At 40.5% G+C, this 27,733-nt stretch overlaps 1 protein-coding gene across 2 annotated transcripts in view; it reads left to right on the plus strand.

Moving 5' to 3' along the window:
• The window catches only part of rcan3 (regulator of calcineurin 3), a 35,478-nt gene extending 10,726 nt beyond the window's left edge, over positions 1-24,752 (plus strand). Inside the window, exons 1-4 of one of the 2 annotated variants that reach the window (XM_019260363.2) lie at positions 4,470-4,778; positions 19,356-19,529; positions 20,582-20,753; positions 24,055-24,748. In XM_019260363.2, coding sequence (XP_019115908.1) covers positions 4,692-4,778; positions 19,356-19,529; positions 20,582-20,753; positions 24,055-24,209 — 588 coding nt within the window. In that variant the 5' untranslated portion in view covers positions 4,470-4,691 and the 3' untranslated portion in view covers positions 24,210-24,748. Of the gene's footprint in view, positions 1-4,469; positions 4,779-19,355; positions 19,530-20,581; positions 20,754-24,054 lie in introns of those variants that run through there. The other variant, XM_010756991.3, reaches the window with a different exon arrangement.
• The last annotated feature ends 2,981 nt before the right edge of the window (positions 24,753-27,733 follow it).

Raw genomic sequence — 27,733 nt, forward strand, 5'->3', positions numbered from 1 at the left:
GTGTGTGTGTGTGTGTGTGTGTGTGTGTGTGTGTGTGTGTGAATGAACGTGTCTGTGTATGTTTGTGAAGATCATGAGGATAGTACAGCCGCAGCCTATCTGCATACCTGCAGTGACTGAGCTCCGGAGTTTGTTTTCATTCCTTCCATTCTTCTGCAGTCTCACACACACAAAGACACACACACACACATGCAGACAAAGCTCCCATCACTGATGTGTCTGCGAGAGCTGTTGACATATTTGTCATTTTCACGCATTTCTATTTTGAGTGAATTCCTGTAGTGAATAAATGTTTACTAATGTGTGTGTGTGTTTACTTTGAATTCACATGTGCGGCGGCACAAATACATTATATATTTGCATGTATATTTGTCATTGTGTTTATTTGTTGCATTGCGCGCGTACGTTAACATACATGTGCGTATTATGAGCATGCGTATATGAGCCCACCATGATGATCCACTGCCCTGATTTACTCCCTCCTGCTCCTCTGCAGAGCTCCACTTCAGAATACAAATTCTGCTCGTCAGTGAGTCTTAGACACAGCGTCTCACCCTTTGAGCTTCTCTGCCTCCTCCTCTTCTCATCTTTTATAAAGTGCATCATGCACGATAGAGACTCTGCAATACTCATATCTCTGCTGTTCTATTAACTGTGTGCCTTGTTAGTGAATTTCTGCTGCATGCACATGATGGGGGTACAATGAAAAACAAAAATTTGTAATTTCACTCTGGCTGTTCACACACAAATGATCTGGATTATCCTTGAAGGAATAGTTTGACGTTTTGGAAAATACAGCTGTTCGCTTTCTTGCCGAGAGTTAGATGAAAAGATCTAAAGTAAGCTTTGGAGGTTGCATTTGAACATGCATGTACAGTATATACTGCAGTGTACATTGTAAGCACTGTTAAAGTAAAAATAAATATCAACCATTTGAAAAAGTGACATCCTCCCATTTAAAAAATGTTGATATTAAAGTAAAATACCTACCAATACTCTTATTAACAACCCATACAGGTCTGCAGTATTTAAAAGGTCATAATCATCTCTTATTTTGTAAGAAATGAGCTGTCTCTCGTCTTATCTGTAACGAAGAAAGAATGTGTTATATTTCCCTACATAGAGTCTTGTTTGGGGTGTGCTGGCTGAGATCTAACAGAGAGAATTGTGAATGAGGAGAAGAGAATTGAGAATGAGGAGGAGGAGGAGGAGGTGGAGGAGGATCGCTGCAGAATGAGGTCAGGGAGGAAGAAAAGTGCTTCATCATCCACAGCGATCCATCCGACTTATCGGCAGCGACAAAAGCATCGACACAGTGTTTTGATAACCGAAAACATTTAAGTATACATGCGATGCACTATATCTCGGCGGCGACTACTATACAGCAGCCTTTTATTTTTCCAGTCGTATGAGCTCAGTGATGACTACATCATCACAACTCAGCGTGCTCATTCAGTACAGAAGCTGGGTGTGTTAATCTTTTGTTGTTTCAGTCTTTTCTAACCGCTCTTTAACCATTCATCCATTACTCTTAGTTGTTTGTATCCTCAGTTGGAGATACGAACTGTTCAGTCTGCTTCTTGTACTGTAGCTGGCTTGTTATGTAAATTTCCACCATCTTATTTTGTTATCTATTTGTGTAATCTTATTTATTCCTCCCAAACAAAATTTCATGGAAATAGCTATTTTATTAAATTCTGATTTATTTATTTTTTTTGTTTAGCTCAGCTATTCCACAGTCTTTCCATGGCAACAGCAGACCTCCTCTCTACTCCAGGTTGTGAATCACTGCTACAATGCAGCAGCAGCACTTAAACTAGATCATATTAAACTAGATTCAACTGGTCTAAATTAAATGTGAGATGCAAGTGTGAGAAGCACAGGCAGGATGGCTTTGAGGACTGTGCATCGGTAAAGCTGAAGTTTCTTTCAGCAAGACAGTGAATCGCTACCGTCTTCTGTTGACCCAAGGCTCTGTAAATAGGGGCAAGTAAAAGAGAATTTTCCAACAAGGCATAAATAAATGATCACAACGTTTGGCGAGCTAAGACTACATCAGATTCCAGAAAACAGAGTGGATTTAAAATAAAAGGCGACACAGGCACACTGCTTTATCACTTCTGAACTTGTGATTAATGAGCTGTGGGGGCGATTTTGAAAAAAATATCCAGGCCTGTCAAGTAACATCTTCCACACTGCCTGTTCTTACTACCGTGACTTGAAATAATAAAACAGATTCACTCCCAGCAGATGAAACAGACGATGATGCTGTTCAGGCTTTGTCCAACATGTTGCAGTGTCTCATGTGTGGCGTTTTTTGGCATTTTAGAGGCGGATTGTTCCATACTGGGTGACTGACTGATGCTGACTAGTGGAGGAATGTCACAGTCATCCTCACATATCTCAGTCATGTTCTCTGTCTGCACAGCGTGGACAATGCCTGACACACACAGACATAAATAGCCTTCACTGCCTAGAGCCTTAATATTAATGGCTTATAGGGGACTTAGCTGTCTCGGCCGGCCGGGCAATTATTATTATGAAACAGAGGGAGGGAGATAGGGAGGGAGGGAGGGAAAGAGAGAGATGGTCTGAGTGATGGAAGAAAGACATGGTTTGTTAAGATATTATGCAATGGTACAATGTCTGTGGGAATCTTTTAAATTATTTGTCTCCAACTAAAGTGGAACCTTGCACTGTATCATCATAATTAAGAGGGAAGGGACTGTGTGTACAGTCAGCTTTATCAGCTGCATTACTGTGAATGATGAAGAGACACAGTACAGTAAACAAGTCAACACTTAAAGTATACTACACCTCTCTTTTAAAGTTTTTTTTTTTTTCAATCTGGCATCTGGCCCCGAAGACTCTAACACCCAAAATTAGACATCTATTCATTTTCTATTCCTGGTAACAGCATGCAACGGCTTTGACACTGAACACATCAGCGTGACCATCATGTAACCATGTTGCTTGTCTGTTATTCTGAAGCCCATGAAGCCATAAACCACGTCAAGTGAAAGGCGGCACTAACTCCTTAGCATGCAGCTGACAGACATGGTTATGCAATTACGCTGACAGGAACGCACAGTGCTGTGGATGTCTGTCAGTGACCTAGTAATTTGAGCTCGTGATTTATACCAAACAATATTTTATGTTGAAACAGCTTTTTGAAATGTAGCTCTTATATGACTTATACTTGTGATCACAGTGATATTACCACTTAGCAGTTTATGTAATGTAGTGGCTTTTTTTTTTTGGTTTGTGACAAAGTGATGTGACCTCACAGGGCGAATGTCTTTAATGTTGTGAGAAGTTGAGTTGAAGAGTTTCCTTTGAGGCCCAGTGAGACAAAACATCAGAGCATTTATCAAGAAAAAAAAGAAAAATGAACATAGCGTCACGTTTCTTATTTTCCATCCCATTTATCAGTACTCATTCCAGGTCGGGAACCAGTAACCACCAGCTATTTTGATAATCAAGTTGTTTATGAAAGGTCCAATGTGCTACATTTAAGTGCCTCTATTTACAGAATATGGCAGAAGTGGAAAATATTCATAACTATGTTTTTTTGTAGAATTGCCTAAAAATAAAAATCCTTGTTTTTGTTGCCTTAGAATGACCTCTTGACTATATCTACAGACGACGCAGCTCATCTTCCACAGACTCCAGCTTGTTATCCACATATGTCTGCAGTAGCCTATAAGGAACAAACTAAATAATGGCTCTAAATAGGTCCTCCTGCTTTTTCCGTCCATGTCCATGAAAGTTTCTCCTTCACGCTAGGAAAGAGCGGGTGAGGTGAGGGTCGTTGCAGTCAGCAAACACGCTGCTGACATGCAGTGTCTTTAACTGGCATGGGTCCTTTTTAAGTTAAGCTTCTCGAACTCTGTTTTTTTTTAAAAACTTGATGGTAATGTTGCATTATTGTAAGGTGTTGTCATTATTTTGTCCAGGGAAAGGTTGTGCCCCTCAGAATTGCAGATACAGCCTTGAAAAATTAAACATCAGCACATCTACTGTAGGGCTTTTACATAAGGCTTGACATATACCGGAGATGAGATGTTCCTGGTATTATGTCCACCCAACCCTGCAGCGTTGGTGTTCATTGTGCTGTATACAAAAGCATCATTCAGAGGCATCTAATGTAAACACCAGAGTCTCTGTCGGAATGCAGGGGGTGAGTCAGGGTGACTCTGATGTACAGTTTGATTTTTTTATTTATTTTTTTTTATTTCAAAACGGCCTTTATAGTTTTCTCTCTGGCATCTCAGTGAACATAAAACTCACACCAAAAACACAAGAAAAAGCGGAATAAACCGGCCCATGAATTCTGCAGTGCATGGCTCGTCAAGGGCTGTAGTGGCGTAAAACACGACGAACGTGAGGATGGTAATGACGTCAATGTGGAGCCAGGGGGGAGGGCAGGGGATGGAGAGAGAGAGAGAGAGAGGGAGGGAGGGGGAGAGAGAGAGTTAGCGCGGCTGCTGCTGCAGCATCACTCTCGTCAGTGCAGTGAGGAGTCGAGCAGCAACTCTCTCTCAGCTGATCAGAAACCAACCAGAACAGTCCACAGGACGTTAACCTCAAGTTTCTGGACCTGATAGACTCTTTCTCTCTGCGACCCATAGGAGAGGAAGAGACAGACTTTTACTCCATTTCGGGTTTTTTTTACCCAACCACGAAGGGGAATGCCATCGATAAATATGAAACTGGAGATGGTGACCATCATCGCCTGCGAAGTAGACACCGAGGTGTTTACATCAGACAAAATGCAGGTATGGTTCTCACCAAAAATACGCACGATGCAGCTTGTCATCACGGTTTGTGCCCCTCAGTGTGGTGCACTTTGCGCTGGGCTGACTGCATGCTGCCCTGTAGAAGTACATGCATGTCTTGGTGACGTTGAATGCAGCCCTCTCTCTCTCTCTCTGTCTCTCTCTCTCTCTCTCTCTCTCTCTCTCTTTCCCCCCCCTGCCCCCCACTCTCTCTCTCTCTCCCCCCGACGAGGATTTTTATCAATGGGAGCCGCAGCTCGCCAAGACGCGCGTCCAGCGCCGCGCGCACGGCACGGTGTTTGACGCGGGGTGATTTGCAGAAATGGGTTGACACTTTAAGAATGGGGACACACCAGCAAAACAAACAAAGCGACAAAAAAAAAAAAAAAAAAATCCTAATGCGCCAATTGTTGTGTGATTGCATAAGTTTTTTTTGGAGCGTGCTGTATTTGGGAGATGATGCGCCGGTTTTTAAGGGAGGGTGTGAAGAATTGTCCATGCAAGGCACATGCAGGGAAAAGAAGTGAGGCAGTTTTTAGACGCAGTGGCGGACAGACCCTCCTCTCCCTCTCTTTATTTCTGCTCTCTCCTCATCCCAGCAGCATTGCAGGTGCACTAGGTTGGACAGGATGCCAAAAAAAAAAAAAGCTGTAACAATCCAATGAGAATTTTGGTACATTATATACTGTAGTATAAATATACCAACCATAAAAATGCAGTGTAGGTAATGTGAGCTTTTTGTGATGTAGTATTGAATAAAAATCGACTTACTCAAAGTACATTTACCTCAGTGTAAACTACGTAACCTAAACACCCCCTGCAGTCATATTTTATTGACGTGTCCTAAGGGCAGGTACAGGTATTCGATATCAGATGCCTGTCAGTCACAGGGCAGGAAAGCAGTTTGCACTCAAGTGTGTTCAAAGTGAGCCTTGGGACCCCACCTTTGGCACTGCAATGTGCCAGTTTTAGGGCTTAAAAGGCCACGCAGATGGTCTGCCAAAGCTTGGCTCACCCACTAAACCCTTTGGAATTTCCATGTCAGAAAATATTCCCTCACCTACTGGCTGCTTGTCTGATTTGACTCATCACCAAAAGAGGCGGAAAGAGACGCAGGTTGGGGGGAGGAGGAGGAGGAAGAATAAAAACAAGTGCAGCTCGGGTGTGTGTGACACTTGGAAGTTGGATCACCTAAAACCACAATCATAGTGTGCGTTCAGAGAGACACACACATCATATTTTTCTTCTTTTGTGTGAGCTACTCTTCACTGCTGATGTGCTCTGGTGTAGTGGTGGTGGCTGAATTCAGCTATTTCCTCCAACCAAAAGCAGCAGTTGCAGGTTTTTAAGCACCCAGTCACCCCACCCTCATCACCACAGCACTTTGGTCAGCCATTTTTTATCGCTTCTTTTTTTTTTTTTTTTTTTTTTTTTTTTTTGCAACTCCACGTGTCTCACAAACCTTAGAGTAGCTGCCCAGGGGAATATGTGCGTCTGCTTTTTGTGCCTGTAATGGGCATGGGTTGCACGGCCTAAGAACTGCATGCGGGAAAAAAAAAAATATCTGTGAACAAATACATGTCAGCCAATGACCCACCCTGTGGTCTGCGTTCACCCAGTGAGCCAGGCAACAGCTGTGTTTGCTCCCAACTCTCATTATACTTACCAACCGCTGCAGACCAGCTAAGGTGAAAGACACCAATGTGTCATCCTGTAATTATAGGACAGCAGTCATCATTTTAGAGATTTCCCAGAGACTCTGGGTGAAACAAATACAGCTATCAGGGTAAACTGTGAAACCTCAGAGGTGTTAACTGTGCAGGATACTTATCATGACATAATGTGAAATCATTCACAGGACTTGTGTTTGCAAGTTGAGACTCAGATGTTATTGATTACTTTATCGTTTACTTTTGTTAATGAAGCCTAGTTAGCACTCTGAGTTCAGACTGGCTTGACACTGGACAGGACAGTCTGATCGGAGCGCGGTCTCCATGTCATACAGCTCTTATCAGCCCACCTCCCTCAGACTCACCCAAAGAAAAAGGGGGTCTGCACACAATTAAATGAGCAGACCGAGGGCTGACTTTTCGAATGACACAAAAGAACACCACTAATCCTGGTTTCTGGCACACGGAGAGCGATGGAGAACGCTGGGGGAGAGGGCAGATTAAAGCAGCGCACGTGGGGGAGCAGCCTCTGATTGAGCTCACCTCCCTGTCAGCCCCCGCTCTTGTTTTTATTATCACTCAACAAGGTCCCAGCCCGTCTGAGGCCCATGTTTTTATTAATATCTCCAAATCTGAAGATGAGAAACAATAATCATAAGACTCCTGTTTTGCTGCAAAGCACTTTAGGTGAACTAATACATGGATTGCTGCTATTTATAGACCCTTTACAGAAAGATTAGGTAATGGCAGTAGTGTCTGAATGGGCGACGTGAAGAAAATCAGTGAATGGTAGGTTTTTAATTAGAGGAGATGCTGTGTGACTGGCTGTGGTGTTTTGGAGGCATTGTTTTGACACGGTTGAAATGGCTTGCCCACGCCTTGGCTCAGTCCCTGCCGGTTACATCGTTAATGAGCCAAACACGGAGGCTGTGGACAGGGCAGGTTGTTGTCGCAATAATGGCAGAGCTGGTGGTACAGTGGGCTTTAGTGGGCTTTCATAGCAAAGTGCTTTGTGTCCATTTTGGAGAAAACAGAAGGACTATTGTTGTTGAAAGGTTTAGTGAGGCCGGAGCTGTGGGCAGACGCTGTAGTGTGTCTGTTGGTTCGCAACACGATAATTACCTGGAAAATCTACCAGCATCAGCAGATGATAGCACAGGACACATGGTGAAGGTCATAGCATGTTGGCAGGCAGTGAATGTATTACAGAACACAGAGTGTGACGCAAGCCTTTACAGTTACTTTGCATGCTTGATTTGACACTGGCATTTACATCTAATTTATTTATTTACTCCCCAGTTTGATAGTTGTCTATTTACTGTCTCGCTCTTTTATATTAAATTATTTATCAACCTGGCAACCTGCTCTTTCTCTCGATAAGTGCCCCCTCTGACTTCAGTCTGTCACCAAATTAAATGTGTTTTAATTAAGAAGCATTGGGAGAAAACAAGATTCGGACTTTATGACCCATTCACACTTATTAGAACACAACAGGGATTGCGTCGCGAGCCGCACAGGACAGCTGTTTTTCAATGTAAGCTTGCTCTCCCACACACAAGACGACTGTAGTAACACTGACAAAGTCACACACACTCCAAACCACAACAGTGAGTCAGCGGACTCACAAGCCAACAAACACCTCTGTCAGCAAACACACACACACACAACTCCACGGCGAGGGCGCCTGGAGAAGTTTCCGTCCGCCTGGGTCACTTTCCGTCCGTTTGTCTGTCACTTGTGTCATGTGTCTTGTTCCCAGGCTTTATCGTCACAGAAATTATGCTTATTATGAGGAAGGAGGAGCGATTTGATGACTAATCTGCTATTTGTAGTTCAACAAAAACTGGAGTGATTTTTCTGACGTCTGTGATGTTTTCATTCTTTCCCACTGTCTTTTTTTTTTTTTTCTTCATATACAATCTTATATAACATGTTGCCATTCTCTTTAATTTGTTACAGTTATTTTGAGCAGCTTTAGCTACGAAGCAAGGTGCAGAACAGTGGATCATTTTATGTGAACTTACTCTTACCATTTCTTTTCTAGGTACTCTAAGTTAACACAGTGAGATGAATGCGTATTATTTTTTAATTAATCTGCAGATTATTTACTCAATTAATCATTTGGCCTGTAAAATTTCAAAAAAGGCCCCGTCACAATTTCCTACAACACACGGTGACATCTTCAAATTGTTTTTGTTTTTAGTCCAACCAACAACCATAAATTCAAACATATTCACTATCACATAAGACAAAGAAAAGCAGCGAAAGGTGGGACAAGGTTAGTTTTGAGATCAGTTTTTACATTTTTGTTTGAAAAATATTTGCATGTTCATTTTCTGTAAACGAACCAATCAATTAATGGTCTAATCATTTTTGGCTCTAGAACAGACCTTGCTAATCTTTTCTACATTAGAATCAAGTTTAAGTATCATGCTAGTCAAGTCCTTGAAGGATTTATTACCTGTCTCAATTGACTATCTGCTGTTATCAATCATTGGCCATTTAGCCGTTTTCCTCTGCAGTGTTTTATTATTTAGAGAAAGGACACTGGCAGACTTCTCACTCCATTCTCATCAAACATAAATCAGGTCTGAATTTTGATATGATCCAGGCCCAGCATATATAAACACTGTTGTGATGCACTCTGACCAGCTGTTGAGGTGAAGGCAAGAGGCAGAGGAGCAGAGGCAGGACAGACAGGATGGATGTAGACGGTGACAGTATCATGTTCTGTGCTGGTAGGAAACCAGATCTGCATCTTGGCAAGGTTGAGCGATCCTGGGCCAGAGCAGTGGGCTCAGGTGTGCCTGCTCCCCCAGTCTGGGCACTAGGCAGGTAGAGATGGGCAGCTCACATTGGCCTGAAACCCTAGAGAAGTGCCGGGGCTCAGGTGTCAGCTAAAGGTTAGCACTGCGTCCGTTAGGGTGACGTAGAACAAAGGACAGTCTCCTGGGTGGAGTGTCTGGTTACCATGTGGCCAAGACGACACGACTATGAAGTGATAAGATTAGAAGCAAAGTAAAAGGGCTCGCAATGGAATGTAGAGGCCGACAATTTACTCGGCAAGGAGGAAGAGGGGGAAACCGCGTCACACAATGATTGGCTTTTGTTATTGAAATTGCTGGTCCAATATAATTTTCCTGTCAGAATTTCCAATAGAATTTCCAGTCCAACACAAACAGCTTTAGGTAGACAAAGACGTTTTTGTGCCTAAAATAGCAACGGCACACCAGTGACCTTTTTAAAGAATACAGTAGGGCTTCAGTCCATTGTGTTTACAATGTACTCCAAGCAAAAGGTGAACTTTATTAATATTGTGTAAAGCAATTTGACAGGCCACAGGAAATAAATCAATTGACAGTTGATTAATCATTTATTTGAGTTATTTATCAAGCAGAAGTGACAAACATTGATGTCAACCTGTAAAACATGAACATTTTTACCTCTTACCCCATGGTAAATTGAATATTGTTGAATTGTGGACTGTTGGTTATACAAAACAAATTGTAAGGAGCATTTTTCCTAATAATTTTTTTGTCATTATCAGAAATTATTTTCTTAATTATTTAGATTTATTTATAGCTATCTAACATTACCTTGATTCAACCCGTATGCAGCAGTTGTAAGTATTAAGATCTTTTGCTGAGTGTAAAGTCAGCGTAGAAATATGCATTCAGAGTAAAAGTACAAAAAGTATTTAATCAAAATATATTTAAAGTACCAAAAGTTAAAGTGCACATTAATCAAAATGTCCCATTTCAAAATGTTATGTATTATTGGATTAGTATAACGCCATAATATTGCAGCTAGTAAAGGTGAGACTAATTTGAATGATTTTATCTACTCCCGGGTAATCTAATAATACATCATAATTTATTTAATTATCATATTTTGTTTTCTACGTACTAGTAGCTAAAGCGTTGAAAAAAATTTGGTGCAGTACAAAGTACAATAGTTCCTTCTGAAATGTAAGAAAGGAGTAGAAGTAAAGGGTAAGAGAAAATACAAGTACAAGTACCTCAAAAAGTACAATACTTTAGTCCCATTCACCCATAAAATCTGATGCTGAAATACGACATTATATTTTGCAAGCTGTGCAGCCACGCTCCTACCTTTGCTCCAGTAATGCTTGATCATCAGCAGAGCTGGGTGCTGCATCACCACCAAGGTGATGCAACGATTGCAAACTCACATATAAAGATTGGTCTCATCCGTCTATATGCTGTGGTGGCCCAAGGTAAGAGCTGTAGCGACTCTCAGCCACCTTATGTAATGCTGTGTAACTCTTTGGATTACCGTCGCCTCTAAGGTGTGTGAATCAGTTTGTGGAAGACTGTGTGGACACACATACATGCTAACAGTGTGTGATTTAAGGTAAATGCGTGTGTGTGTGTGTGTGTGTTCAACCGAGGCATAAGTGCTGCTGACTAGGAAAAGCTCCAACCTCCAATAAAAAGGACCAGATTGGTGGTAATAGGATTAATGTGTCCCCTCGTGATGTAAACTGATTTCAGTCTCCCTGCCGTGGACACGCTGTCCCCGAGGGAGCAGCAGTGTAGCTCCGCAGCATCGACTCACGTCGATACCACTCCCTGCTCCAGCTATTGATCACACTGTAATAACACATACCTCCTCTGTGCTTATGTCGCACCTCATCGTGTACACAAAGCTATTAATCATTCGCTGTTTTTGTTATTTTGTAATACTCAGGATTTGTTGCTATGCTAATGTTGAGTGTGTTGAGCCAGCAGTGGTGTGCAGACTATGCATACATGCCAAAAGCATATTTGTATTACTCAATACAGAATTCCTTTATTAACTCTCAGGTCTTCTGAAGCAATAAAATGTCAGACATCTTAAATACATAAGCAGGTATTTTTGTAGTAAAAAAAATAAAAAATAACTTTGCTATTTCCGGCATTGACATTCATTTGTTTCTCCTGTCCTCGCTGTTTGTGCAGGTCCACAGCTGTGCGGTTATCACAAGTGGCCCTTTAAAAATTTTAACAGGGAAAACAGTGTTTTACAACAGATTCAATGATAGCGGTTACAAATCAGAAAAAGATGAGATGCCATTAATAATCCTAACACCAAACATATTGTGAAAATGACTCAGTACAAGAAGAAAAACGGAGTAAAAAAGTTGTTATGTTGTCCTTTAGGCCAGGAACAAAGTATAAGCTAACTAGCAATGGACCATGAGAATTGGCAGTATTGTAGGAGGGTGTCGAATTTTTCCTCTGAAAGTTGCTCAGTGGCACATGTAGCCGGAAGAGCCACTCCCTGCTGTGAAGAAATTACCCAGATGAACGCTCTATGGATCGAGCCCTCTTAGTGTGCCCGTCAGACTGCCGCCAGCTAACTTCCAGTTTAGCACTCTCACTCTCAACTTGTATGGAGATAAAATAATTGAATCGTGCGACTCTTCCAGACTTTCCAAATGTATTAGACCAAATACTTTTATCTTTTTTTTTGAGCCAGTGTGCACCATGTGACGTCATCATCGCTATCATTACTGTGTTTGTGTTTAGCTCAGCCTCTAACCGAACTCAGAACTCACCAGAAACTACTGTTTTTTCTTTTCCACCTGTCTAACTCCTTTTTATTCACTGTTTCTGTATGTTTATGAAGCAGATTCATGAATGTTTTTTGCTGAAGTTGAAACATTTTGAGCTCAGAAAAAGTACTGGCTAGCTTCGTTTAACAATAAACTGATTATTTAACAATTTAACAATTAGCAAGTTACATTTTTTTTGTATTTGCTTGTTCACAAGTTAGACAAAATGGTGGACCTGTGTAAACAGTGTCAGTCAATCTGCTAAGGGACCGTGCCAGCACTGGTTGCTACTAGCAACAGAAGATTTAACTGAAACGAACTGTTGAATCAAGTAAATGTGAAGTCCCAACATTAACTTCTCAGTAACAAGTTGATTGAGATGTGTGTTGTAGAACAACCATTTTTTTAAATCTGTGAAAAGTAATGGAAACGTCTTCATATTTTAAAAAGGTCTATTTGTTTTACTTTCAACAGTGTTGGTAGTAACGTTTGGCAGTCGAAAAGGTCTGCTGTGTTTTAAACATAATACATTTTCTTGTCACGAGCGATAGTTGTAACTGCACACAGACTTGATTGCAATGGAAAGTTGGCTCTGTTTTATGGAACAGTCATGGAAAAAAAATATGGAATGTGATAAGCAAAAATGTGCTGGAACAGACATAGATGCAGGTATGAGATCTATCATCCGGCTCCGTCTGTTATCGCTACAATCTGCCTCCCTTATTCGACCTCATTAGACTAGTTTCCAGTTTGGCCCTTTAGGGAGGACGGTAATTAAAAATGATGGTCCATACACTTAAAGAAATGAATTATCTTAATTATTCCAACATGATCTATTTTTAGTGAAACGCTGTCACCGACTCACCCCCAGGCTTCATGGCCTAGTTTGTTGGTTTTCACCCAAATCCCATCAGAGCACGAGGGTCTGGATTAGATTGCGCTAAAGCCACGCACATGTCGCAGAAAAAGATGAGTGATGATTCAAACGATAAAAACACTGAATAACCCTTCTTTACGTCTCAATTAGGTTTTGGTTAATCTTTTCATTCTGATCCAAAATGCCAAATGGTGTAATTCAACAGGGAATTGAAGTATCTTGTGGATTACAGTGATGGATTTTGATATGAGTGCCAACGTGATTTAAATACTATACTCCCTAAAATGAGAAACCGGATCAAGATAGACTCAGTCAGTGAACTTAAATGCTTTGGCTGCAGATTTCTACACAGACGAAACAAGCTCCTAGTGACTGAATTAAGACCTTATTGTTTTGATTAATTATTTATTTATTGTTTGGTCTATAAAATGCTAGACAACAGTGAAAAATCTATCTATACCTCCAACAAAGCAAAAGATTTTATTTTGGAATTAAAGTTTGTGTCGACGGCATGTTGGAGCTTTTGTTGAGTGTACATTCATAATTGAGTATTTGTGTGTGGACATTTTGGTGCTGTTGAAGTTGCGTGTTTATCCATCATCGTGTTTACCGTGCTAACAGAACAGGATGAACCTGAAGCTCTGCTAATTGTCACTGATCCGTACACATTGAAGAAACCTAATCCTTCCTTTACATAAGATGGGAAAACACTTAAGTCACAGTCATCTGTCACAGGGCCTACACATGATTCCACCACTCGACTGATTCGCTACCTGCAGCATGTGTGAAGTAGACATACTGTTAAATACTTTTCCATTCCTCAGCTTTATCTCCTCTCCTGTGTCCCCTTTGCTCCTGCACTGTTCTTTCAATCACTGCTGTTTATTGTTCTGCCGTCCGACTTTGCCCTCGAATGAATCCCTGTCGACATCGCCCAGTAACCCCCCGCGCCTCATCCCTAAGCCGACTGATCTTTTGTTCGGATGATTGTGTGTCAGGACCACTAGCCGACTCTGTGCCTCCCTGTGCCGCTGAATGTGAGTCATGCCCACAGACATGTCCTGTTGCCACCGTGATGACAGCCTTTCCATTACCGTCAGGAACATAACTGCCTCATTACCCAAGAGGCAATGTGCTGAAGGATGGCCCCGCAGCCACCACCGCAGTTGCTGCTGTTCACTAGCAAGCTTTACGTCTTTCCACATTGGATTTTTATTGTGCTTCACCTAAGGGGGATGTTCTCACTCAAAAGTTGATTTATTTCTTCTCTTCGTATATAACCAGTATAGTTAAGGTTCAATCTACATAACAATATTAAAAAAAAAAGTCAGGATTTCAGGCACATTTGCGAGTTGTAAGGCTCTCGCAAATTCGCAAGTAGGGCAATTATTTTGATTGGTGAAATGTGTCAAAATTAACATGAGAGGAAAAGATGCAAATTTGGTGCAACAGCCGCAGGCGAGCTCAGGTGCGTAACAGCAATGCCAAGACAGTGACTACAGACGATGACAGGAGAGGAAGGGAATTGAACCTGTTGGCTGTTACGTCAAGGTGCCACAGAGAAACATGCGGTCAGCAATAATGATAACACTTGCCTTTTTCAATCAAGTCAAGTTGTCAGCTATTTGAGAGCTGTGACTTCACGCCTCCAGCTCTCGACTGTCTCCACCCCTGAACACGTCAGATTTCCCGTTCGATAAACAAAGCCCGTGAGTAAAACAGAGACTTTAACGTGAGGAGGAATCACGAGGATGATGCTAGGTGTATAAATTGTGTGTTTCTGTCCGTATTCGGTTTCCGAATAGATCCAATTTTTTGGTTTCGTTTTCTGTCCCCTAGCTATTGTATGTGAGATAAATCATATTTCCATCCCACTTCTTCTGTAGATGTTGTCATCTGCCTTGTTTACACCAAAAAAAACAAGAACACGCTGTTCTCTTCTCCTCTCTCACCTGTTGTCCTTACAGCCCTCACTCACTGCAAATTCTGTAGTAGCAGGTGCTGGATCAAGCTGTGTAGGTGTGTGTGTGTGTGTTTGTGTGTTTTGTGCGGTTAAAACCAGTCTATCTCTGCTGACAAGCAAACAGTTGTCCTTCAGTTGTGCTTCGACTCTAATGGTGCTACCTGTCACATTATTTACCCATGCAGACATGTCCTCTGTGTGTGTGTGTACAGTATATGTGTTCATACCTACAGAAATACCAGCAAACTATGTGGAAGAATCCTGAACACATCACACACATGCTTACTCACTTGCTAAGTCTCTTTCACACACACACACACACACACACACACACACACACACACACACATGCACAAAGACAACAAAGGGAGTGGGTCACCGCAGGGAACATTGCGATGGCAGATGAGCAGGCCACTTTTCAGCCCTGTGTAACTGAACACCCCTCTCCTCTTCCTCGGTTCCCCCTCCTCTTCCTCCTCTCGTTCCCTCAGGATGTCCGCTCATAGAGTCCACATAAATTAGTGATCAAGCACGCTCACTTGTTACACACCAATCAGCCGTGGGTGTATCGGCGTCGATGTCCAGGGTTAAAAACAAACAGTACGTGCTATTATGGAACATGATCTTGGAGCTTTCCCACATCTCTCCTCATGCCAAAACATCCATTTAAGTTAAGGAAGTACCCACTGTGTGTATGTGTGTGTGTGTGTGTGAGAGAGAGAGAGAGAAAGACTACCTTATCGGTTATCACACATGGAGTTTGATGACATGTGAGTCATAGTAGCTGGCGAAGGTTCATGGAAAATTCACGGTTTGAATAAGGGCTTAAGTGGGCTCTGCAGTTAGGCTAAACAAGTGCTTTGTTGTCATTCTCAAGCTAATTACGATTAATCACAAGAGTTTGCAAACAAGCAACTAGCTGGTTACTGTAAAATACTCGAAAAATGTGAGTAGGAGTTTGGCTGCAATGCGGTTATGAGCTTGTGATTTTTTCTTGCACATGCACAAGATATTAAAACAATGTTCCCACGCAGAGATCTAGCCAACAGTCATACTGCATTTATCAAGGAAAAAATACTTGGCTCATGTAAAGGGTGTCACCTGTGACCAACTGCTTAACTCTTTTCAGCATTTTTTTTAGCTAACTGTTTTGATTTTACAACGCGTAACATCATTTTTTTGGGTTCACAACAGCTGTTTTCATGGAAAAGTTCAGATAAACCACCTTCTGTACGCTATTTTAAATAATTGCTAATGCTCTGTATCCACTGGATGTGTAAATAAGACACTGTCTGCAAACATGTTCAACATATCAACTTTTTAAGCTGATAATATGTCAATGTCGTGTTTCAAGCTCATTGCGCTGCCCCCAAGTGGCCAAAAACAGCAAAACTGTCCCGTTTAAAGAATAACAAAGTCAAAACTGTCTTATTGGGTCAGTGAAAAATGTCCTTATTTGAGTAGATTGCCTCTTGGGTAAAGAAGTAGTTATGTTCCTGACAGTAACGTAAAGGCTGGCTTCACAGTGGCACAAGGGCAGGACTATGGGCATTATAAACAGTTTTGCTACAGGGTGCCCTGGAAACCTAATAAAAAGAGACACAAAAGTCATTGAAGTGGTACTTCGGCGATGTATTTCAGTTCCATAAAGCTGAAAGACTCACTAGAGACTGATTAAAACACAAATCTGGTTTGCAGAGGATGATCCTTGAACCTCTTTGATACAACATTTTGACTTGTTCCTTCTGCTGTTTATACACAATTAAAGGAAGAACGCTATTTGGTGAACTACTGTTTTGCAGTTGACTTTGTTGTCTGTTGGGGTGAGAGAATCAATTTTAAATGAGCACACTTAACACTTGGCTGTCCCTGTATCACAGTGATTCACATTCTTCCCTCTCCTCTGGCTTTTTGGGATTGTTGTGTTTTTAATTGCTAAGAAGTAACTCTGTAATTCTCCTCAAAATGTATAAAAGGAGTCAGGATATTCTCACATTCCTGGCTTGACCTCTTTTTTCCCTCCTTCATTAGAATGTACCTTGTATGGTGAACTAGAAACCTGACTAAAAATGGTATCACGGAGCCCGGAGGTGAAGTCAGCTCTGAAGTTTCGCCAGATTCCCTGAGGGCGTTTAGCAAGGGAAGTCCAGATGCACTTACATGGGGAGGAGAAATGGAAATGAAACAAGAAGGGAGGATTATGAGGAAAAGCGCTAATCTGCTTATTCTTTAAATGCAAATTGTTTTACCACAGTGTACACCACACTGCAGCATAACTGTGGTTCACAGCTTGCTCAGTCATTAACAACTCTGCATGTGTCAGACAAGATGATGATGTGATTTCTCTGCAGAGATGCAGAATACACCCTGTATTTTACAGCTTATTCTCACACTAACAATTGCTAAAAGTACCCAGTACTTATCTTAGCTAGACATTCATCAAGGACTGCAAAATAGTAATACCTTAATTAAAATGTTTCTGCCAATAACGCAAAGAAGGCTTTAAGAAAATAATTAATAGTTTAGAGATCGCTAAGGACAAATAATGTTATATCTGGATTTTATTTCATTTAGCGTTGACTTTGCTTTCCAGTCCTGTAGTAGCACTTTGCGATATAGTGTTAAACAATTAGTCAATTAAAAATACCAGACATTTGATTGTTATGGCTTCTCAAATGTGAGGGGTATTCTACTTTTTCTTGACTCGCATTGCAATAAACTGATTATCTACCATCTACCTATATATCTATCTATCTAAAAGTAAACATCAACTCAAAGATGCTGTGATTTTATTGCCCATTTTCCACTGTCTTCCAATGTTTTATAGACCAAACTATTCATCAATTAAACCGGAAAAAAGTGTCAGATTACTGTTGCTCAAATGGAAATATTTCCTGGTCACTTTAGTTAACTGAATATCTTGTGTGGTTGTAGACAAAACAAGACACTTGAGGACATCACCTCAGGCTTCTCTGACTTTATGGACCAAACAACTGATCAATAAATGATGATTGACTGATCGACATGGCTATTACATCAGTTTGTATGATAAGCACACCCAAATCTTTGTAATCTGTTGTTTGTAGGTTAATTCAATCCTAATAAATGTTAATGTCATCGATTTCTAATAAGATTTTCACAAAATGTCAAGCAAGATTAGTCCAGATATGTATGTGTGTGTGTGTGCAGAAGTTTTTTTAAATGGATTTGCACAGTCAGAACTCATTTCAATGTGCTGAGTTTACAGATATCTGGTGTCTACCATCACTAAGTTGTCACTAATGTGCAGAGTCACAGTTGACATGCTGCCTTTGTTCCTTCAGGTAACGCGCACCCTTTCCATCCTGGCGCGAGGTGCTGCGTCAGCTGTACAAGGGAAGTGTTGTGGGAGTATTTCAGTCTTGTGTTTCCCACTGCCTGAAAGAGAAAAGGCTGTGCAATAACACAATTATGGACTGATTTGATAGGGGTGCTTACCAAAGTGATGCCACTTACGGCGCACATTATCTTTGCACAAACCCGCCATTGTAAAGTGATTAAATAGTTTGTGTGATAAGTAGAGCTGTAATTGCATGATTGTTGCAGAAAAGGTTGAGTTGAACAAAAGCTAAAATGAGATGGTTTGACATTCACTTCATCAACCATCTTGATTCTTGGAAAGACAAACTGGCTTCCACGAACCAGCTGTCCTAGCGGCCCTTCTTTTCCTCTCGCCCTCCTACTGAGCTGTTTGATTGCGTTCACAGCTGAGGAGGCCAATTTGTAGCCCATAGAGAGGACAGAGTGAAATGACATAGGAGATGTGGGAATATATCATATGAGTATAGTTAAAGACAGAGTGGTGTGGGTGCATACGAAAGGTGAAGGTGTGATCAGAGAAAAGAGAGAAAAACAGAGACGGGGAGAGTGAGAGAAGAGGACCGGGAGACAGACAGCATCAGAGAAGATTGCAGGAAAATGACGGGAACTTGGAAATCTTATTTCTCTATTAACTCGAAAGCAAATAAAAAGGGTGCAGAGCAGTTAAAGTCACGCCTGATGCTCAGACAGAGGAGTCGGTGAACAGCTACACCCCCAAATTTTAGGTTACCCCGACTCATTGTGTCTCATCCGTTCTCCAGAAATTGACTTGTAGCCTATATTTGAGTTTTAGTCTGTATATGAGACTAAACAAGCAATCACAAGATGACATCTTGGTCTCTATTCTTTTAGGAAATAAAGAACGAATTGAAAATGTTAGCCCTATCTGTAACCTATGCATACTTGCTTTAATACTTCTCACATTATTATACACATAAAATGGGGTTTATCCACAACAGATAATGGATAAATTATCTGTTGTGGATAATAAATAGATAAACCTCTTTATTCGTCAACTCTGGGTCTATAATAAATTTTCTACTAAAGTATCTTCAGAATATCAGCAAGATACTAAACGACAACCTGCTCAGTCATTAAATGAAACTATCTCTTAACATTTTTACTTCTTTTATGTCCTTAATCTCCACAGGAGAGGTTCGAGGCATTGTTTAGGATCTACGATGAACAGACGACTTTCCAGATGTTCAAAAGCTTCCGGAGAGTCCGGATCAACTTTAGCACCCCAGAGGCCGCCGCCCGTGCACGCATCGAGCTGCACGAGTCCGAGTTCAACGGCAAGAAGCTCAAACTCTACTTTGCCCAAGTGAGTGTCAGAGAAGGGATCTGGGAAAGGGCAGGAAGGGGGCCTGGGACATGTACCCTCCAAGGATAAGCAGTGCTTATTTACATGGGAAGTGCATTATTTATGGGAAGTGCAAGCTGCAGTGTATCGTTCACAACAACATGCACACACTCACAAATCCACACACAACAGGGACAAAAGAAAAAGTTTTTTTTTTTGTCTCTCTTCTCTGAGCTACACCTGACTGCTTCCTCAAATGTTAGACATCTAACTGGCTGCATATGACCAAGACCAACAACATAATTTAAGAGTACATTTCAATGTGTAGCAAGTCCAGACAACCGATTGAAATTAGTTATTGAAGCGCCTGAAGGTGCCTGGACGTCATTTGGCTGGCAAATTATCAAAATATTGGGAAAGCATCGGCCAACTTATAATTGATGCACATTTTTTAAATATATACATCACCAGGCACGACCACTGCTGCACCTCTAAGTACGTAAGAGGATTAAGTATTTTACCGCTTTTACAGATGACACATGTAGGAATTGTAATTATGGCAATTGGCAACTATCAAAATGCCACAATCTCTTCACAGGAAGGAGCCTGCAATTTGAGACTAAAAGACTGAAGCTGTCACTGGAATTAATGTAAATTAAAGTGTCTGGATTACATTTAGTTTTTTTTTTTATTTGCACCATTTTTTAAAAGTAAAAATGTTCAATTTCTCTACTCCCTGTGTAGGGTTCCAGGCTTTTGTCATGGAAATGAAATATAATTCAAGTAATTTAAAGAAAGTGCTACATGACAAGAAAAAAAAAAAACGTGTTGTGGTATTTCCTGTTGGTCAAAAGTCCTAAATCCTACAACAACCAACCCCTAAACCCCTAAACTCTTGTGGATTACATACTGCAAATTGGGTGTTGTTTGTTTTCAAGCAGGTAAAAGTAGCAGCCTATCTGCACTTTTTCTTGTATTACAGCTACAGTACAAAAAAATACACTCATATTTTTATTAAATATTACTCTTTAGAGCGCTGCAGCCTTCATCACCTCTCACCTTCTCTCTGATAGGTCCAGAACGGCGAAGAGGACATTGACAAGTCGTACCTGGCCCCTCCCCAGCCCGTCAAACAGTTTCTGATCTCGCCACCTGCCTCGCCACCTGTGGGCTGGAGCCAGAGCGAAGACGCTACACCGGTCATCAACTACGACCTGCTGTGTGCTGTAGCCAAGCTAGGACCTGGTCAGTAGTCACTAACCTGCAGTGCACCTACACATGTACATCAAATACACACAGAGTGTATAATGAAGGTATAAAAAAAAAATTAGGTGTGAACAGTCACCCAGACAGAAACAGGAAATCATTTCACGCTCCTCAGCGGCGTGTTATGGGAAGGTTATGAGTCTAGGAAGCAATTTGACAAATAAATTGACGTGGCAATCGTTGAATCATCGCTGTTTTATTCTTGACTTTTCCTGCAGGCTTCTGTGGAGCAATATTGAGTCTAATTTATTTAAAGACTGTCATTACATGCCTATATAATGTCAATATGAATTGCATGGCATTTTAAAATTGATCTTTCTATGCAAAATGCTCCAGTGGTGCTATGCACGTGGTCTTGGTCAGGCAAACAAATCAGCTTAAAGCCCCATAAATGAAATCCAAAGTGCTGGTGACCATCCATTAGTGTCAAGAGTGCTTAACCCTTACTTGCTCTATTCTGACATCTCTATGGAAATATGCATCGATGCTGATATTTGTGTTTGTCTGGATCTGGATCTGCAAAATGTAAACTGACCATTCTCCCCCTTAAACAGCGACTGTTCAATCACATCTTAGGAACGGTTAACCAGGAAAGTCTGTCATGTCTTTCCAAAGCCAGAAACACAATAAATTAAGTAATAAAACAAAATCAATTAAACAGGGGTGAAACAGTTAATATGCAGTAACATAAGCTAAACCTTTTAGCCTATTGCGTTTGCAATGTGTTTTTTTTTTGTGTTTTTTTTTAATTTTGGGGATGTTTACATGCAAGCTACCTCGGCTAACATTACAAGAGGAAGTGCCAACACATCGATTAGTCCTCAGTCTGAAAGCTTTAGTGATGCCAGGTGAAAATAATGCAGTTTGAAAATACGAACAAGTACAAGTACAAGTACAGATAAACCCCCAAACTGTTAGGATGAATATCCATAGAGTTCATATTAGCTAGACAGCTGACATTTCACCTGAGGAGACCAATGACTGCGGGCTAGAAATGAGAAATCTACTGTTTGAAATCATCAACCCATTGTTTTACAGATGATTAATTATTATTATTAATTACTTTTTTTTGTGTCATTATCATTGTATATGGTGTGACAAAGAGTCATCTGAAAGTGAAAAATGGGAATCATGAACACTACACAATTAACTGATGTGAGGATTATGATGCAGATCAGTTTCACTACACCACAGATAGATCTTTCTTTGCATTTCCTATCCTATTACAGGTTTAGAAAGTGAAATGTGCAAGCAGCTCAGCTCAGCTCAGCTCAGCACAACGCTTGGCAGGGTTTAAGATCTTTCCCGGAAACCTTGTTCCCCGGCAGCTTTTCTGCTCTTCTGATAATGTCGCCTCCGTCTGCCTTGTGGACAAGATTTTAGATTGCAGCAACCTTTATAAAATGTCACCTAACACACATGAAAAGGTGTGTCATTTATAATGTCTGTCCTTGTTTGTCTGTGCTGCTGATGAAGTGGGAAACATTACTTCGAAGTTTGTATTTACTAGTATCTTTTTTAATCATAAACAAAAGCATGAATAAACTTTCCACATACTGACAAAAATCAACACACACACACACACACACACACTGCCCAAGCACAGAGGGTCACTTTTGACACATTCGGCTGTTACCATAGCAACATGAGGCATCAGGAAATTACTTTGTTCTCCGCCTCACAGCCTGGCATCTAAAATCAGATTAGTGAAGGGCTGCAGCACAGTGCGCTGACTCCCTCTGTCAACTCTCTGTGGTAACAGCAGGACTCTATTCACTGTCCATCTCTCTGTTTGGCACCACGGTGAAAAGCAACGAGACCAATTTCCTCCTGTCTGCCGGCTGTCTGATCTCATCGCCATGGCAACAGTGATACAATCTAGGAAGTGTTTTCAATCTGAGTCCACTGAGTTTGGCGTCTGGACGAACGGCTATTGCAAGGAAAGTCTTTTTGTTTTCTCTCAAAGCCGCGTCCTCCCGCCTGAGTGCTGACCTTATGCTCAGTGCAATGGAGAGACATACAATAGATTGTTATGTACAGTAAAAATATTCATACATAAACAATCATTATCATTAATAAATCTCATAGGATCTCAAGCAGTGCTGCTCAGGCCCACCATACTCCTAAAAGCACATACTGTGCAGAATCCTAGATGATTATATATAATATGTTAAACTTTATGTGCTATTGGGGGAGTATACTACATAAATAATAGTCTTAATCTGCAAAGTAACCATTGACTATAGCAGCCAAATAAATGTAGCAAAAACTACAGTTATGCACTTTGGAGTGGATTGACAGTTTGAATAGCATCAAATGGAAATACTAAAGTAAATTTAAAGAATAAAGTGGTTGTTACACACACACATATATAGCTCAGATTTAACTTTGTTTTTGGACAACAGTGTTGTCCCAAAAAGATTATATATTTTGTTTATAATAGCCTTTTCCATCTGATTCAATTGTATTGTCCTATTTTAACCTCTTTTTAATGTTGTATTCTTGTAATTTAATATACTTTTGTGGTTCTTTTTGTTTGTTTCTGTTATTTGCTGTCTACTCTCATTTATTGAAAGGTGTCCTTGGGTGACAGAAAGGCACCTATGAAATAAAATGTATTATTATTATTATTATTATTATTATTATTATTCTTTTGGCTTTGGTTACAGACTACTTAATAGGATCACTTAATTGTTTTCTTTGGTCTTTTCATTGGATTTGTGGACATAATATAACAAGATAAATAAGACAAGTACAGTACTTATAAATGTACTGCAAAAACATACACAAGGCCGGGCTACAGTTTCCAGAGCAACAGCCCATTTGCCATGTTTGACTAAGCTCTGGAGGAGGAAGAATATTGTTTGATTTATTTGCTGTATGAATACGAAGAGTCTGTAATTGATAAAGGTAGACCACATAAAATCGTCATATCATCAAACTTTTATTGCTTTTTTTTTTTTTTTTGCATGTTTGCATCACGTTGTGCCTTGCACGTTGCCTTTTATTATGCGCGCGTCACATATGCAGCAGGTTACATGGAGGATACAACGTGATGCGAACGTGACAAGCTGCACATTGCTCTGAAGGTTTTTACTCACAGGGAATGTCCTTGGTTATGCCCTTTTTTCAGGGTAGTTTCTGTGCACATGCTCGATGTAGTAAGACACTTGGCACCACTACCTATTTAAATAATTCATGTCAAATAAGGGTGTTTAATGTCAAATTATTTACTTCTCTTGCTCTCCCTGCCACCCTCCCTGCTCTCCCTCTCTTCCAGGCGAAAAGTATGAGCTCCACGCGGGGACAGAGTCCACCCCCAGCGTGGTCGTCCACGTGTGCGAGAGCGAGACGGAGGAAGACGAGGCGGCACGGCCAAAGCAGCAGATCGTCCAGACTAGACGTCCCGAGGGACCCCCGAAAGTCTTCAACTAGAGAGGCCTCCCCCCCTTGACACCGGCGCGGCCCCCGACCGCCCCTTTAACCCGCAACACACCTGCCCTCTCTCTCTCGTCTCTGCACTCACAGAGAGCGTCGATGCCCCTCATTTCAGTTCAACTACAAGCAAAAACAAACCAACAAACATTGCTCAAAGACGGTGTTTGTGGGGAGCGTGGCGATGGAATGAGGTGGCCTGAAGGGGATGGATGAGAATCACACACACACTCATCACATTCTGCGGACAGCGTGGGGAGTGGCGGGCATGCTTTGCCTCCACCCCACCAACCCCACTCGTTTTCAGCAAGAGGGGTCGATATACCTGTCCCAACGCAGGCACCTGTCACTTATCTCACACACACACACACACACGCGCACACACACACACACACACACGCTCAGCTCTCATTGCTAGTCCTGCTCAGTAGCTTGCTAGTTAGCTTTTTAGCTTGTACCTCTCCCTTCGTCTCACGATCACATGTACAATAATCTTCGGTTGAGGTATGTGCGATACCTCTAAACAAAGACATTTTTTTCTTCTCATTTGTTTTTTTTTTTACAATAAATTGTGTTTTCAGGTTATATATATATATATATATATACATATATAAAATATATATACTGTATATGTCTATTTTTTTTCTTCTTTTTCATCCATTTTCATATCTGCTGGTTCGTTGCTTCAGCTTGCATCCAGATTGAGTGTGTGATGTTCCCGCTCTTGTCTGCATGTATATACTGTATTACAAAAAAAAAATAAAAAATACGAAACACAACTACTAACAAGATATATCAAGAAAAAGGAACCTATTTAACATCACACACAGCACGAAGCGCCATATGTGACTAACAAAGTTGTGGTGGTTGTTTGACTCTTTTTTCGCTCGTTTTTCGCTTTTCGTCTTTTTTATTTTATTTGGAGAGGTGTTGTTTTCTGCTAAACTACTAGATGTGTATTCTTCCTATGTATTTGATACCCCAACACTTTTTGCATGCTTAGTTACTTCTGTAGATGACGAGCTGAGGTGTTTTGTTTTTTTTTTGTTTTTTTTTTCTATTGTTGTTTGTGACGACAGGGAAATAGTGTGACGCTTTTTTGACGCAAGTGCATATCCCCGTCCAGAGTTTAAAGTGACAACTGTAGGATTGACAGTTCGGTCTTTTAACTTGATGGCAAATTTGCATTTGTCGCTATTGTTGGGATTTGACGGATCAGAGACAGTTCACCCCCCTTCATTTTCTTCAAGGGGTTTTTTGGATGTTGATTTCATTTTTCTGATTCAGTTTGTTGTAATTCACATCTTTAATGTTGTTGTTGATCAAACACACTTTCTATGTGTCAGGTTTTCTCCTGAAACCTACTACTGCTTGTTTTGCACTTGAGTATCTCTTGATATCTCCAAGCAATTGCGGGGCTCTCGACCGTCTCCCGCTGCGCACCAGAATACTTGCGCTGCTTCTCGCTGTAAATAGCCCAGCGGTAGATTTGTGGAAATAGTCCTTTTAGATTTTCTAGATTACCTGAAAGCATTTTGCTGAGAAAAGGGAAAATTAGGTAGCCTCATGAGATATCAACCAAAGCATTCACTCACCTCATATTGTCATGACAACATCAATCGATTTTTCTTACTCAGAGACGCTGGTGTATATTGTTAAAATGAGCAGAAAGAAATCATATTTTCACATTTTAACTTTTAATTGCATTTTTTTTTTATTTCACATTAGCACATTTTGAAGTGTAAACTTTAGTCAAATGATAAACTCTCTTCTTTTCTTTGGTTAATCCTCCCACGCTCCCCTTCATACAGTATTTTTCACCTACTTATGTAATGAAATATTTCAGTGCTTTAGAAGCAACATGAACAAATGTTCCTAACAGGGCTTTTGGGTGTCAGCGGTGAGTCTAAACCTTACTTGTCATTAGGCAGCATGAAATCTAAAAAAAGACTTTTTTGCTATATAACAATATTAATAAGCAAAAGACAAGTCTGTCTGCATGTGAGCACTTTATTGTCAGTGTTTTGTTTCCTTCACCTAAAACATGTCTTTCTTGAGACAAAGTAGGAAGCACATTTCATTTCTTCTTCTTCTTCTTCTTCTTTTTTTTATCTCAAGCTGAACACCTGGTTAGCCTTTTCACCAGCATATTGCAGTGAGTGAAACACTCCACCTACTTTTTGCTAGTGTGAAACTTGAATGAATTTCAGGCCTTTTGGATCTACGGGAGTGTACTACTGTAAAGATGTAGACAGTGCAGTACAGTTATAGGTTTTAAATGAGGCAGGATGACACACACACACACGCACAAAAAAAAGAGAAAAGAAATCAATCTTTGTTTCCATGTTTGTCCACATGAAACATCCATCTTATCTTCTGAGAAAGTGGAACAGTTCTTTGAAATGCAGCATGTTGACAGAGTGAAGTTTTATTGCCACTACAGTAAAACTGTCACAGTTATCTAAGCAGACAGCCGATTGGTGGAACCACTGATGTGGATTATGGTAAAGAGGAAGCGAGGCGAGCGGCAGGAGGAAGACACTCGTGAAGATTTTTTTACTCTCTGTGGTCATGGTGTTTAAAACCGGGTACATTTTGGTCACAGTTGAAATGAAAATGTATATTTATGTACATATGCCAAGTGTTGTTTTTTCTTCTTCTTTTTTTTTTTCTTTCGTTGTTGTTGTTGCTGAGACCAGTCCCAGTGTGCAGTTTGTTACGGCTTCTCTTGGCAATGTTGTAATGGGAAAAAAAAAAAATTACAAAAATACAAAAATGTGTAACAATAAGTCCTGAAGATGCTCGATCAAAAACCAACTGTCATTGTGTTGTGTTCAACATGGACTCTTGTTTGAATGTTTCTTTTATTTCTGGGGAACGTCTACTAAAAAGGTCAATAATACCGTTTGTCACTGTTGTACTGTTTCTGTTGAAATATGAATATTGTGTCTTGTATTGTAGGAATCCAGAAAACAAAGTAGCAAAACAAGCAATAATTTACAGTTCTATAATACCGGTATGTGTATTTTCATGTTCTGTACTTATTTCTCAGAGATGGTCTCTGTCTCTTACAGTATCCGCTTCTATTTGTGTAGTATAATAGCCATTTGTTTCACATAGAGAAATACATAAAGACTTATTCTTAAAAGCCATGTTTAGTGTTGTTCATTTTAGGGGGTTCTTTATATAAGGGGCTACACACTTTAGATGCAAATATAGGTGCAGAAAAGGAGTCTCAGGCTAAATTTCTAATGTAGGCTACACATGTAGTTCATTTATCACACATTATATTCAGATTGCATGACAAATACTTAGCTAAAGACCACTATTTCATATTTACACACTTCTTGTTCAAACTAGGAAATAATGACGCAAACTTTGGAAAATGGGATAAAAATAATTTTTTGTTTGAGCAACTGACAAAATATTTGTTAACTGGATGAGCAGAAGAGTTTTTACAGTCATCAAGTAAGTTTGTTAAACTCATGGTGTTTAGCCAAAATGTGTTTGATTTGCCGGTATTT

The sequence above is a fragment of the Larimichthys crocea genome, chromosome XXIV (assembly GCF_000972845.2).
Source record: "Larimichthys crocea isolate SSNF chromosome XXIV, L_crocea_2.0, whole genome shotgun sequence".
Classification (NCBI taxonomy): domain Eukaryota; kingdom Metazoa; phylum Chordata; class Actinopteri; family Sciaenidae; genus Larimichthys; species Larimichthys crocea.